The 13,594-nt window shown below is 40.3% G+C and overlaps 1 protein-coding gene across 4 annotated transcripts in view; it reads left to right on the top strand.

Annotated features, from left to right (window-relative positions):
* FRMPD1 (FERM and PDZ domain containing 1) overlaps positions 1-13,594 on the top strand; it is a 143,308-nt gene that overhangs the window by 104,922 nt on the left and 24,792 nt on the right. For 3 of the 4 annotated variants that reach the window (XM_055302276.1, XM_055302275.1, XM_055302277.1), the window contains 4 exons: positions 2,678-2,835; positions 3,710-3,812; positions 6,628-6,673; positions 12,494-12,628. In XM_055302276.1, the coding sequence (XP_055158251.1) occupies positions 2,678-2,835; positions 3,710-3,812; positions 6,628-6,673; positions 12,494-12,628 (442 nt within the window). The remainder of the gene's footprint in view (positions 1-2,677; positions 2,836-3,709; positions 3,813-6,627; positions 6,674-12,493; positions 12,629-13,594) is intronic. The other variant, XM_055302278.1, reaches the window with a different exon arrangement.

The raw sequence follows: 13,594 nt of genomic DNA, 5'->3' as shown, positions 1-13,594 counted from the left end.
CCCTTGAAGGAAGATTCAGTATCCTTATCTATAAAATAGGGATGATCATTGTATCTCCCTCACAAGTTTGTTAGGAGGGTTAAGTGAATGAACTATGAAAATAAGTTGGGCCACTCCCTAGTACATAGTTATTGCTTAATAAATGTTATTTATGATTATTCTCATTGTTACTGCTACTATTGCTGTCTTCAATTTATCAAGTTTCTTTTTTAATTCTGGAAGAATTTTTGACTGACGTATTAAATCTATATTTTTGCTTAGAACTCAATATTTTTATTTTTTAAGATTTGGTCTTTCCCAATCAGGAATCCAACATAACTTTAGCCCAATTATTTGTTATTCCTTTATTGCATCAATTCATTAAGATTTATTTACTTATTTATTTGAGAGAGAGAGAGCTCACACATGAGTAGAAGAGGGCAGAGGAAGAGGGGGAAAGAATCTCAAGCAGACTCTGCACTGAGTGTGGAGCCCAGTGCAGGGCTGGATCTCACAACACCCTGAGTTGAAACCAAGAGTCAGACATTCAACTGACTGTGACACCTAGGCACCTCCTTTTAAATATTTATTTATTTATTTTTGAGAGAAAGAGTGAGTGCATCATCTTATTAAGAATACTTAGACCTAGGTGTGTCTGGCTGGCTCAGTCAGTGGAGCATGCAACTCTTGATCTTGGGATTGTGGGTTCAAGCTCTATATTGGGTGTAGAGATTACTTAAAAATAAAATCTTAGGGGTGCCTGAGTGGCTTAGTCAGTTGAGCATCTGCCTTCACCTCAGGTCATGATCCCAGAGTCCTAGGATCAAGCCCTGTATCAGTTTCTCTGCTCAGTGGAGAATCTGTTTCTCCCTCTCCCTCTGCCTGCTGCTTCCTCCTGCTTGTGTGCGCTCTCTCTCTCTCTCAAGTAAATAAATAAAATCTTTTAAATAATAAATAAATTCTTAAAAAGAAAAAAGAATGCCTAGCACCTAATACACATTCAACTAATCTGTTTCAGTGAGTTACCGAGTGCTTTTTGAGGCTGTGTTTTGTGTTTGTATACTGCAACTCCACTAACCTTACTTTTTTAGCACCAGCAGGCCTCTTTGTTGATCATTTTCTAGTTGTAATATCATCATTTATTTAAAAACAAGTGGTACTTTTCCATTTCCTGTGTTTATTATGTCTTACTGTTTTTCCTTCTCTGATAACTATTACGTGCATTTTCTCTATATTCAATAGAAGTAGTGTCTAGAGTATCTTTCCTGTTGTTTTTTTTAAAAGAGTGTAAATGTGATTTTTAACACTTGGTATAGGATATTATTTGGAAAGGCCCTATAGCTTTAAAGTTTTGTGTTGTTTTTTTAATCAGTAATGGCTATGGGCTTTTTTCACTACACATTTTCAGTTTTCTGTGTCTTTCCTCTCATGAGGTCTATTTGCTGATGCTTCTTAGTATGACGCATGTGCTTGCTTAGATGAAATCCTCTTTGCTTCTGAGCTGGGGAGTCAGATCATCATCTGTTCAAATAGCCTAAATCAGCTCTAAGCTGAGGTGTGAGGAACTCCTTGATGGATAATGTACATGAGGTTTTGTACTTGAGTTTGTCACATGCATTTGGACTCTATGGAGCAGTTTTTTATCTTTCCCAATTCTTGTTGAAATTGGAGGTCATTATCAATGACAGGTGATTTTCAGATAAGTGAGGTCCTGTTGCATTAGGCAGAGTTCCTGACAGTATTTGTTAAATGGATGAGAATAAATGATAGGGCTTAAATGCAGAGCCCCGGGGGTGCTGTTATTCCTCCACAGTCTGTTATTTATTATGACAATAAACACCGCATCCCATCCCCATTTGACCTTTCTCAGAAAGGACCACTGACTTGTAGGAGGAAAAAATCATTTGCTACAGACAAATGAGAAAATAGCTCATGACTTGCATTGTAGTTTTGAGAGAGAGAAAATACAACTTTCAACCTACCTGCTTTTAGATTTATAGGGAACATGTATGTTTTTAAAGATCATTATAGAGAGAACCTTCACTATCTGGGATTTCATATTGGAATCCTTACAGTTACCAAGTTGAAATGGAAGTGAAATTCATTTTAAAGCAAAAAAAGAAAAAAAATCACCAAAGAAACAATCCATCTATGGAATTAGCATTATGCATCCAAACTGAACATTCCTCGTTCCTATTTATGGTCCCTGTTTTTCCTCTTCTGTACCTCTGCTGAAGCACTGCCTCCTGCCTGATGGCTGGCTGTTCATCCATGCACCCATGCATCCCTGCATCCATGCATCCATCCACTCAGTAGTGGCTGGTGAATATCTTCTGTATGCCTGGATCTGGGATGTATAGATATGCCCTCGATATCTCTCAAGATGCAGCTCAAATGCCCCCTCTTCCAGGCAGCAAATGTTTTCTTTGATTCCTTATCCCTACCCCACAAACTTAGAACTGCTCTCCCCCTTCTCTGAGTGCCCATAGCACTTCAATACTTCTGTTTTCGAGCATGGTGCTACATTCTACTGGATGTTTTGATCTACTGGTATTTGTGCCTTATCTCTGTCAAGAGGAGAGTTGAGCTGTGCTCTGCTCTGCATCTTTCTCCACCAGGATGCCTAGGGCTGTCCTGGTTTGTGACCATTACCTAGAATCTCCTCTGTCTCTTTTTTATATTACTCCTTCTCTTCCAGGGCTAAAGTTGCTGCAGCTGATGGGCCTGCAGGGATCCCAATCCAGACCATCACCCCTGTGAAACACACAGTAAAAATAGACAAAGATGCCCTCCTCCAGGACTATGGATTTCACATTTCTGAGAGCCTTCCCCTCACAGTGGTGGCCGTCACAGCAGGTAGGGGCTGACTGGGAGACAAGAAAGGATTTTGGCTTCTCAGGGTGGGGAGAAACAGCCCTGGATCTCTTCCCATCTCTCTGTCCTAGAATATAATTTTGAAAATGCCATCCCAGGAGGTTAGATAGGGCATATCTAATTCTGACCTAATTCTGTCTAGAGCTTTGTACCTTCCTTTGGTGCAGAGAGGGAGGAAGCCCCAAGTGCACTTGCCGATCTGAACCCCAGGCTCCTTCTGGCCTCAACCTGGCTTTTGCCCACCCATGGCTCCCTGGCCAGTCTCAGGGCAATGACAGTATTTGGGTCAGCTTGCCCTCCTCTCTGAAACCCTACATGCTCCACGCTGGGGAAAGTTTCTGGCCAGAGAGTAATAGAAATTATTGATTTGTTTTCACTTGAGTCTTTGTAAAATACAGGCTCTATCAGGGTGAAGAAGAGCAGGCTGGAAATGTCTACTGTTTGTTTTCATACATCAGCTATGTATTGATGTTAGATCTGGAACTAGTTAAAATCTACTAATTTCAATTTACACACACACACACACACACACACACACACACACACACACAGTTCTTTAGAGATGAATGTAGTAGATTCACTGGCCAGGTCTTTTGATTCAGGGGATTTCCACTAATTTTCTTCCCTAGGACAGTCTCCTAATATCCTCTGAAGGTGATGGATGGTAGGTACATTATCCATGTTTTGTAAACAGGAAATAGATCCACGGGAGCCCCAGGCTGGCCAGGGGAGTGAAGAGGGGGGTGAGCTAGTGCCCTGGGGACTGAATCAACCTGCCATTCAGTTATGCTGCTGTGACCCATGAGGTCTGGGTCCTCCTGGCCTGAAGACCAATTACTTCTTCTCTGTCCAACAGGAGGCTCTGCTCACGGCAAGCTTTTTCCTGGTGATCAGATCCTCCAAATGAACGACGAGCCTGCGGAAAGCCTTTCCTGTGAACGAGCAGTCAATATACTGAGGTACTAAATTGCTTCCATTATCTGAAGAGTCACACAGATTATCACAGAGCAAAGACGGGTGACAGGAATGACATAATTGATCTCCTGTGGTTTTAGTAGGTAGGGTCCAGGCTCCTTTAACGTGGAATTTGAGAATTCCATCTTGGTCACTGTGTGCTCTCTTTCATCTACCTAGAGAAGGGATGAAGAGGCACTAGGGTGCTATATTTCTCAACCCCCTGCTATGCTAGACACCGGACTGGGTACTGCAGGGGTTGTAGTTATGAATAATACAGGGGCTTTACCTGGTAAGGATTTCTAGGATTGTTGTAACATATGCCAAAGATTGGACTAAATTGATGCTGAATCTGTTAGCTCTTTCTTCAACTCTTCTGATAGCTCTTCTTAAATGCCCTTGCATACACAGCCTGCTGGGCAGATATGTAGTTTCATTGATATGGCAGCAGCCAACTTCTCCCTGGTGGCATTGTGACCTGTGTAAGCACCTCATTTTCTGTCTAGACTATGATCTTCCTAGGAGCTGGCACACAGTGAGTGCTCAGTTGAATGAGCCAAGAGAGTTAGCACCAACAGTTACTGACCCTGGTTTTAAGACAGGAATGTCAATGGATAGGCAGGTAGGTGTGAAGAGGGCTAACAGACTCACTCTAACCTAACAGACTTTGTCTTCCAAATTGGTCACTCAACACTGTTTTGATGACTTTTATATAAATAAAGAGAAATGAGAACTTAGAGTTACAGGAAAACCAACTTGAAGATGCTTATTATTCCTTTTTTGTAAGTGATTTGGGGTTGGTTTTCATTTCTGAGAGCATCTCATGGACAGTACACACTGAATAATATGTAACTAACAAAGAGTATGACAAAATGAAAATGCAGGAGGAGGCAGTCTTCGCCCTCAGGAGGTACACAGTCTCACTGCAGGGAGATACATACACCCAGTTTAAGATTTACAGAGACTCCATCAACGTGTGGAGAACAGAATCCTTTCAACCAAGCCCAGTATTGCTTCTGGATTGCTGGAGAATAAGTTGAGTGGGTGGGACAGCTGGGATGGGACTTGGTTATTTCATTTCTACGAAATGAAGTAATGGGGGTGGAAATCATGATGTTTGCTTTCCTGATTATTGTGTGATTTTCTCAAAGATAATCAATGCCAGCAAATTAATTTTAGGTTTTCAGTGATACTAGTATTTCTGACAGGCTAGATCAAACTCTAATATGCAAAAATTATTCTCAACTTAAAAGCAGTACACTGGAATTTGGGTGTTTGGGTAACACTGAACCCAACCTGCTTACTGAGCACCTTCAATGGGCAAGAAGCTCTGTGGGGCAGAGGGACTGCATTCTCCACACACCTTCAGGCTGGTTGAGCAGAAGTGACCTATGCACACCCCTGTGAGGTTGAGGGCAGACCATGCATTAAGAGGAGCAGACAAAAAGGGCTATAAATGCTACAGATTCCTCCAACTTGTGAGGCAGTTGGGTTTGACAAAACAGAGGAGTCCAGAAGCACTTCAACTGTACTTTTAGTGCTGGGACAAATTTGGTGCACAAAGGTAGACAATCCAGGTGAAGAAGTGCTAAGCGGGAATTACCAGGTGGGGTACGGGAGATGCTGAGGGCTCAGCTTGCCTGAAGCACCAGATGACTAGACGTGACGTTCTGGGAAGTGAGGCCCACATGGTGAAGGGTGTCGCATGCCCACACAGCAAATTCAGGTGTTAGTCTCCGTCTGGAAGGTCAAGCCATTGAGGACTTCTTAGCTGGGATGCTACTTGATGTGTGCCATGTGCTGTGGTCTCTATCCTACACTGCATGTGAGAGGGCCGTTTTTTTGTTTTTTATTTTTTAGCTTAGTTCCCGGTGCCATTGCCACCTATAAAGGGCTAAATCCAAGCAAAACATGGTGCAACAAACCCTTTCTAATCCCTCCAGATATTGTGGGACCTAAATGTCCTTTTGAGAGCATTTGGAGCTTGGTTTGTTGTAGATTATCTTAGGAAAGGCCTGTTTTTATACAAAATGGAAAAGAGGCAATCCCCAGACACTTAGAAACCACAAGTTGATTTTTTTTTTCCATTTGAGGAAGCAACACACCAGCAGCAATTGGTCTAAATGTTCATATTGCAAGAAGTCAAATGAAATTATTTGCAGACAGCTTCTCAATGTAGCAAGGGCAAAGAAAAAGGAAATATAGATTGATTTTTCAGTTCTGTTCTCTAATACAAAATGGAAGTTTGGCAGACATCTGTTTGATTTTTATCACTTTGGGAATCTAAAAGATAATAACAAGACAGAAATATCTAGTATTTTGATACACAAACTGGTTGGTTTTTACCTGATAAATGTTATCTATATTCATGTATTCAATTTAGTGAAATGTTTAGCCTCAGTTGTCTGAAACAGCAACGTAAGTTATCTGTGTTATTACTGAGTTTTCTCTTAAAGAATTTTTTTTTGGACATTAACCTAGCTAGTGGTCATGCCAACTGCATGAGTTCCCCATCATAAAGACTAAATTAAATCTAAGTGACTTAAGTGGCTGGAGGTATAGATTAGATGGTAGAGGCGGGGATCTGAAGATTCTCTCAAGGTGGGAGGGGCACTCTAGGACAGTGTCAGCTCCTCTGCAGAACACTGCTTTCCTCAATGTCTTTCTCAATGTTGCTGAGCCAAAGAAGCTGAAGCAAAAGAGGCTGCTTTGTAATTCTGCTGGTCTTTTTGACCTTGACCCACCCCACACACACACACATCATCCAAAGTGATGAAATGTTATCTTTATTCTGTTTTTGTTTTGTTTTGTTTTTTTCAGGGAAGCTGAAGACCCTCTTTCAATCACAGTTGTTCGCTGCACATCGGTAAATCTTTCTATGTCCTGTTAGTTTTACCTTTTTCGGACCCAAGACTCCATACCCCCTCATAGAATAAACAGGGAAGGCAAATGGCAGAGGGGACAGCAGACAAGCAGTGGGTGGGCAGGCAGTCAATGTAGCCTGAAGACGGCTGATGCATCAGTGCTGTGGAGGAAACAGGCATGGATTGGTCCAGGCTTCCAGAATTTGTGGTCCAGCTAAGGAGACTGATCTAGGATTAAGCAGAGTGGGATGATGACAAAAGCACCAAACTACAAGTTTTAAGATAAGTTTGTGGGTTATGACTTTGGGGAAGTCATTAACTTTCAGTTTTCATTTTTTGTAAAACAGTGATGATGACAGTAATTGTCTTGTCTAATGGGTTACTGTGAAGACCAAGTGAGATGTTGGATGTGAAAGTGTCCTGTCAGCCCTGGGGTTCATCACAGGGCAAGGTGTGGCTTAAACAATGTGCTGGTAGGAAATGACAGTCCTAAATGCCACAGACCAATGAGCCCTTTATCTGTGATACAGAGAAAAGTGTATAATTAAGTCCTAAGAGAAAGAACTATCAAGGAGAAAGAGTTGACAGAAAATTCTCATTTGGAGACTTTAATACATACCTCTTAGCTTTAGCCACATAAAGATAAAAAAAATAAATAGGGGTATGGAGAATTTCAATGATGCATTTGATAATCTAATCTTATTGACCACATACCACTCTATCAAAAAAAAATTCAATAAATTCCCCAAATAAGAAACTATATAGAGGTACCTGGGTGGCTCAGTGGTTAAGCATCTGCCTTTGGCTCAGGTCATGATCCTGGGGTCCAGGGATTGAGTCTCTCATTGGGCTCCCTGTAGGGAGCCTGCTTCTCCCTCTGCCTATGTCTCTGCCTCTCTCTGTGTGTCTCTCATGAATAAATAAAATCTTAAAAAAAGAAACTATATAAATGTCTTTTCCAGAATATAAAGAAATAGAAGCTAATAACCAAAGACTTAATTAAAACTGTCCAGACATTTGGAAATAAGAATGTAATCTCCCAAGTAAAGATAGAATGTAATCTCCCAATCTAAAGATAGAAAAGCAAAACTAAAAAAAAAAAAAAAGAAAGAAAAGCAAAACTACCATTATATAGACTAGTTAGAAGAAAATTTAAAATTAGAAGTGTGCTTTTTAAAATTTATGTGCAGTTGAAGCTATACTCAGAGTAAAACCTTAGGTGATTTTATTATTTAATAAGGAAATAGGTCAAGAGAATATTCAGTGCAAGAAGTTGGAAGAAAAGACTATAAAACATAAAGCAAAAGAGAGAAAATGATAAAAATTAAAATCTAAGTGATGCTTTGGAAAACAAAAGTTATAAAGTTGATAAATAAATCCCAGAGTCAGTTCTCTAAGGGAAAAAATAAAAAAGGAAATCTTCACGGAAAAGAAATAGGTGGACCCTATGTGAAGGAAAGTAGAATATTATGAAAGATAGGATGAAAAATTTTTTTTTAATACAAAAAGATGGGAAGACTGTTATGAATACATTGGTTATTCTCATATTAATGTATATTCTGAATCCAAATTCAAACTCCTGATAGGACTTGCATTTGGATTTTGGCAAAGTTTATCGAAGTGAGGCTTACCAAGAAAATCTTTATTAAAAAAGGAGGGTGATGGGGTGCCTGGGTGGCTCAGTCAGTGAAGGGGCCGGAGTCTTGATTTCGATTTCAGCTCACGTCATGATCCCAGGGTCATAGGATTGCACCCTGTGTCAATGCTCTTTGCTCAGTGGGAGAATTTGCTTGAGGATTCTGTCTCTCCCTCTCCCCCCACCCCCTCACACTGCTCTCTCTTTCTCTCTCAAAAAAATAAATCTTTAAAAATAAAAAAATTTGGACAGCCCAGGGCCGGGGGTGGGGGGGGGGTGGGAGGGGGCGGGCGGGGGGCTCAGCGGTTTAGCGCTGCCTTCAGCCCAGGGCGTGATGGGGAGATCCGGGCTCTAGTCCTGCATCGGGCTCGCTGCATGGAGCCTGCTTCTCCTTCTGCCTGTGTCTCTGCCTCTCTGTCTCTGCCTCTCTGTCTCTCTCTGTGTGTGTCACATGAATAAATGAATAAAACCTTTAATAAAAGTTAAAAAATTAAAAAATAATTTAAATTAAAAAAATTTAAAATGTAGGAGTAATGAGGATGACTTTGGTGTAATAGATTTTAAAACTAATAAAGCTAAAATAATTAAAACAATATGATATTGACAAAATGGTTGGACATGACAGTGTAATCAAATAGAAAGTCCTAGAATAGGTACTGAGATAAGAATTTAGTATGTGAAAAATATCACATCTCAAGTCACTGGAAGAAAAGATGATTACTCACAAAATCATACTAGGACATTTCTTTAAGTATTTGAAAAAAGATAAAGTCTCATCACACCATTTGATGTAATAATAATTAAATACAGAAAAACATAAAAATGTAGACAATATAGATGAGTGTCTGTGTGGTCATAGGTTATAGAAAGAATTCCTAACTAGGGAGTGGGAGGAAGCACAATGAACAAACAGCTATTTGATTATGTGGAAAAATTAAATTTCTATGGTTCAAAAACTTTACAACACTAAAAAGCGAAGAAATTGTGGTCTCTTCTCATTTTTGAAAAATACTGTTTTTTGTTTTTATTTCCTGGAAATAGAATAGGGGAAAAAAACACCTAAATAGTATTAAGATATTTGCCATAAATATGACAGACCAAATGGTTTTATGAACAAATAAACAGAGATTCTTCTAAACAGAATTTGTCTATGAAATAATGTGAAATCAATATACAAAAAACAGTATAAATGGTTGTGCAGGTGGTAAGAGATTCTTTTTATTTAGCTGATTAGCATCTCAATGGAGAACATCTTAATCTTAATTAGGTGGGTTTTTTTCCCCTGCTGTTTTCAAGAAATGAAAACAAAAGAGAACACTTGTTAAGTAAATAAGAGGAAAACAGCTTATGGTTGCATTCTTTTATTTTTTTCTAAGATTTTATTTACTTATTTATTTGAGAGAGAGTATGAACAGGGTGGGGGGGCAGAGGGACAGAGGGAAGCAGACCCCCAGCTGAGCTGGGAACCTGATACAGGGCTTAATCCCAGCACCCTAGGATCATGATCTGAGCCAAAGGCAGATGCTTAGCCCACTGAGCCACCCAGGTGGTTGCATCCTTTTAAAAATGAAAAATATAGGGAGAGGAAAATTCATATGTTCCAATACAACTCCTGAGTTTCTTTCCCCTGAGGCTCCCAAGCAGAGGAGGATGCAAATGTTGTGCTCTGGAGGTCCTGCAGGGAAAGCTTATATTGGTCCATGTCCTGAGAAATGCCCTGAATATTGTCCAGCTCACTCAGGCCTCTATTAGGAATTATACAAATGATCACATATGTCTTGCTTTAGTAAGGATGTTCATCTTTGCCATAGCAGATTCTTAGGGTTCTCAAATGGCTTGAAATTAATTATGAAGGATAAAATCCAAAGTTGGTGGAGGAGGGTACCTGGCTGGTTCAGTCAGTGGAGCACGTGACTCTTGATCTCAGGGTTACGAGTTTGAGCCCCATGTTGGGTGTAGAGATTACTTAAAAATAAAAAAATCTTTAAAAAAGTAAAAATCCAAAGTTGGAATAGTAATTACTACTTCTGTAGGACATAGAATTTTATGGGGAAAAATAAATATATATTGGTGCAGAGCTGTATTTATATTAATGATTTATAATATATTGGTATTAATATTGGTATTGTTATATTAATACCAATATTTAATGTCTTATTAAATCTTCACCAAAAGAAAATCATACAGGATAACAAATATCCCCCTTTTGCAGATAAGGACACTGTGGCCTCACATGCTCATAGTCTTATACGCAGAAATCAGTGGAGCTGGGTAATTTTCCAGGTAGTCAGATTTCAGAACCCACAGTCATTAGGTTTATGCTAGTATACCTCCTTAAACTCTGCTGTCTTTTTTTATTTATTTTTTATTTTTAAGGGGGAGGGGCAGAAGGAGAGGGAGAGAGAATCTTAAGCAGGCTCCACACCCAGCACAGAGCCCATCATGACCCTCAGATCATGATCTGAACCAAAATCAAGAGTCGGATGCTTAGCCAATTTAGCTACCCAGGCACCCCAACCCTGCTGTCTTTATAAAATGACATTGACCGGTCCAGGGCCAATGTAAAAAAAAAGATATAGAACTTTTTAACTTGTCCCTTTTGATGCACTTTAAAGTCTTAGCTCAGTAAAAATATACACTGAGAAAATTTTTATCAGCTCAGGTCTGCTACTCTCTGATGAATTAATTTAGAACCCAGGGAGAATCTAAATATCCTAGAATAATGGGGAGCTCATATTGTTTAAAGTGCCTCTTTTTCATATTAGATGGCTCAGGTGAGTTCACAACATGTTTTAGATGCCAGGGCATACAGATAGCAGCAAAGCTGCCATTCAGATGTAAAAGTGTGGGACCTGTGGTGGTGCCTGTGGATTGGGCATTTCTATGACAGAGCGTGTATTCTTTCTCAAAGCAGCTAGTTTCATAGCTAGGCTGTTTCAAATGTGAGAGAGGCCCTTCTTCCCTGTGACTCCCACCAACTAGTGCTAGTCAGGGCAAGTCTACCTTGTGTGAAATAGATTGGCAAAGATTTCGAGTTGTGGCCTTCTCTTCTCCAGGCTGTCTACTGTTCCGTCAACTCTTCATCATAAGATGCTTCTCTGAATTCTCACTTCTCTGATAGCTTTCTGGACAGATTCCAGTTCCACAGTGGACTTTCCAAATGGTGGCACCTGAAAGGAATATAGTTCCTCCTGGGGTCATCTGGTGAGAGTACCCAGGGAATGGAGGGTGCACTTTTGACATGCATCAAAACTGCCAGTGACGCCTAAGATTGGGTTAAGATTTTAGTAGGCCCAGTCATGCTGTTGGCTTGGGTAAAACTTGTGGTTAACCAAAAACAGAGGCTGGGTTTCAAATGAATAGCTTCCAAGCCCCCATCCCATGCTGTGCAATTGAGTTTTTTGGATCCTCAGTGCCACACTTCACATTAATCCCTGTCAAATCGTGTTGCTTCAGCCCAGTGTTCTGGCATGCTGAGATTTTGCCGTCAGGGAATTACAGAACTGAAAGGAATATTTGTACAGTCATCAGCTGTACTCATTCTCCCTTCCTGTCAGGGATCTGCCTCTTCCCACGCTTCCTCCACTTCCTCCATTACCCAGCTAGTTGATTTTCTTTAGTCTGATCCAGCTCTGGGCCTCAGTCTTGCAGGGTTGCTGTCCCCATGGCGAGAGAAAATAGAGGTTGCCTGCCCCCTGCCCACACTCCTGTCACAGATTCTTTTTCTCTCTGCATCTCTCCCTGTTCTGCCCCTGGTTTGTCATTCCTTTGAATCTTTAGCATAGTGATGGTTGCACCTGTCACTTTGACCCTTCACTTTACTCTGTTCCCTTCAGTCTTGACAGCCCTGCCCTCTTATATCCTCTTATGTTTGTTCTTAGTGATTTTTTGGCGTCTGGCCCATAGCCACCCCTGCTCCTCAAGTTTTCCACACAGCTCCTTTAGATACCGTTCCTTTACTTTTCCTCCCAAACTTCTGCTGTCTATGACACCATGTAGCTCTATGTCATTCACAGGTTTGGTAAGTACACCTTCTCTGACTTCATCCAAGGCCTTGCTAAACATCATCAATGGAGACTGAGCCAAAGGGAGCCTGAGTTGCTTAGTTAGATATTAGGACAGTTTTGAGCATAGATCAACTCGTTTTGAATCCTCCTGATGGCTCTGCATCTGGCCTTCTCCACAGGGGGATTATAGGAGACCTTATCAAACACTTTGCAAGAATGAAGGAATACTGCTATATCCACAGGACCCTGCCTTACCAATCTGGAATCCCATCTTCAAAAGAAAAATGAACTTGGTTGACTCTGACTTATTCTTGGTAACTCCATACTGGTTATTAGTGATCAATGACTAAAACTCCCTGACCATCTCTTATCTTGAATTTTGCCAAGAAAAAATGACAGGCTTACCAATATGTGTTCTCCTTAATCTTCATGTTCATTTTCTGGGAAATTTGACACTTAACCATCTTTAGTCTTCTAATATTTCTTCCTTTTTCTCTTCTGTGGGTGATGCCAACTGTTATATATGACCCCTAGATTTACTGGGATAGGTGTCTTGAACTCATTCAAGGCAGTCTGATAGTCTTATCACCAATTTGAGGTTGTAACTTTCTTTTTTCCTTTATTTCTTCTATCTCTTCTGATTGGAAAATCATTCTACCTGAAGAAGAAAGCAAATCAAGGTTAAATAATTTCTGGAGTTGAGGGATTACCACACAGGTAGACTTCTTCCCCAGGGACATCACTATTTCCTCTTCTCTTTTTACTAAATTTTTAAAAAGCAAACTGTATATTTGAGATACTGAATCATAGTCATGAACCTGTTACATGAATGCTCTAGTTACTGTAAGATCAAATTTATCTTGCCTTAAAATTTCAGGGTCACTTCTTCACTTCATGTACTTAATGGTATTGGTCTGTTGATATCCGAGGCTATGAGCATTGTTTCCTGCAGTTTCTCTGATTGTTGTTCTATCTCTCTTCTGTCCTCTATGCAAAATGTGGTCCAGAGCTCCACCTTAAGACTCTTAATGTATGTAAACATTCTACAGCTGGCCTAACAGACTATCCAGACCAAGAAATGTAGCATGCCATGCTGGGAATAATGTATCAGAATTCCATCCAGGAAGATCACATTCTGTTGGTCTAGATCATGCAAATTACTGTTTATTGTGGTCACAATTTAACCTGATACATTCTAGGCCAGGGGCTTCATCACGTACCCATACCAACCTGTGATGACTCTTTCTACCTCTGGGGAAAGAAAGTACCACCCAAAAGAT

Source organism: Nyctereutes procyonoides, unplaced genomic scaffold (assembly GCF_905146905.1).
Source record: "Nyctereutes procyonoides isolate TBG_1078 unplaced genomic scaffold, NYPRO_anot_genome, whole genome shotgun sequence".
Lineage (NCBI taxonomy): Eukaryota > Metazoa > Chordata > Mammalia > Carnivora > Canidae > Nyctereutes > Nyctereutes procyonoides.
The sequence above is the reverse complement of the archived record's forward strand: the minus strand, read 5'-3'. Positions and strand labels throughout refer to the sequence as shown.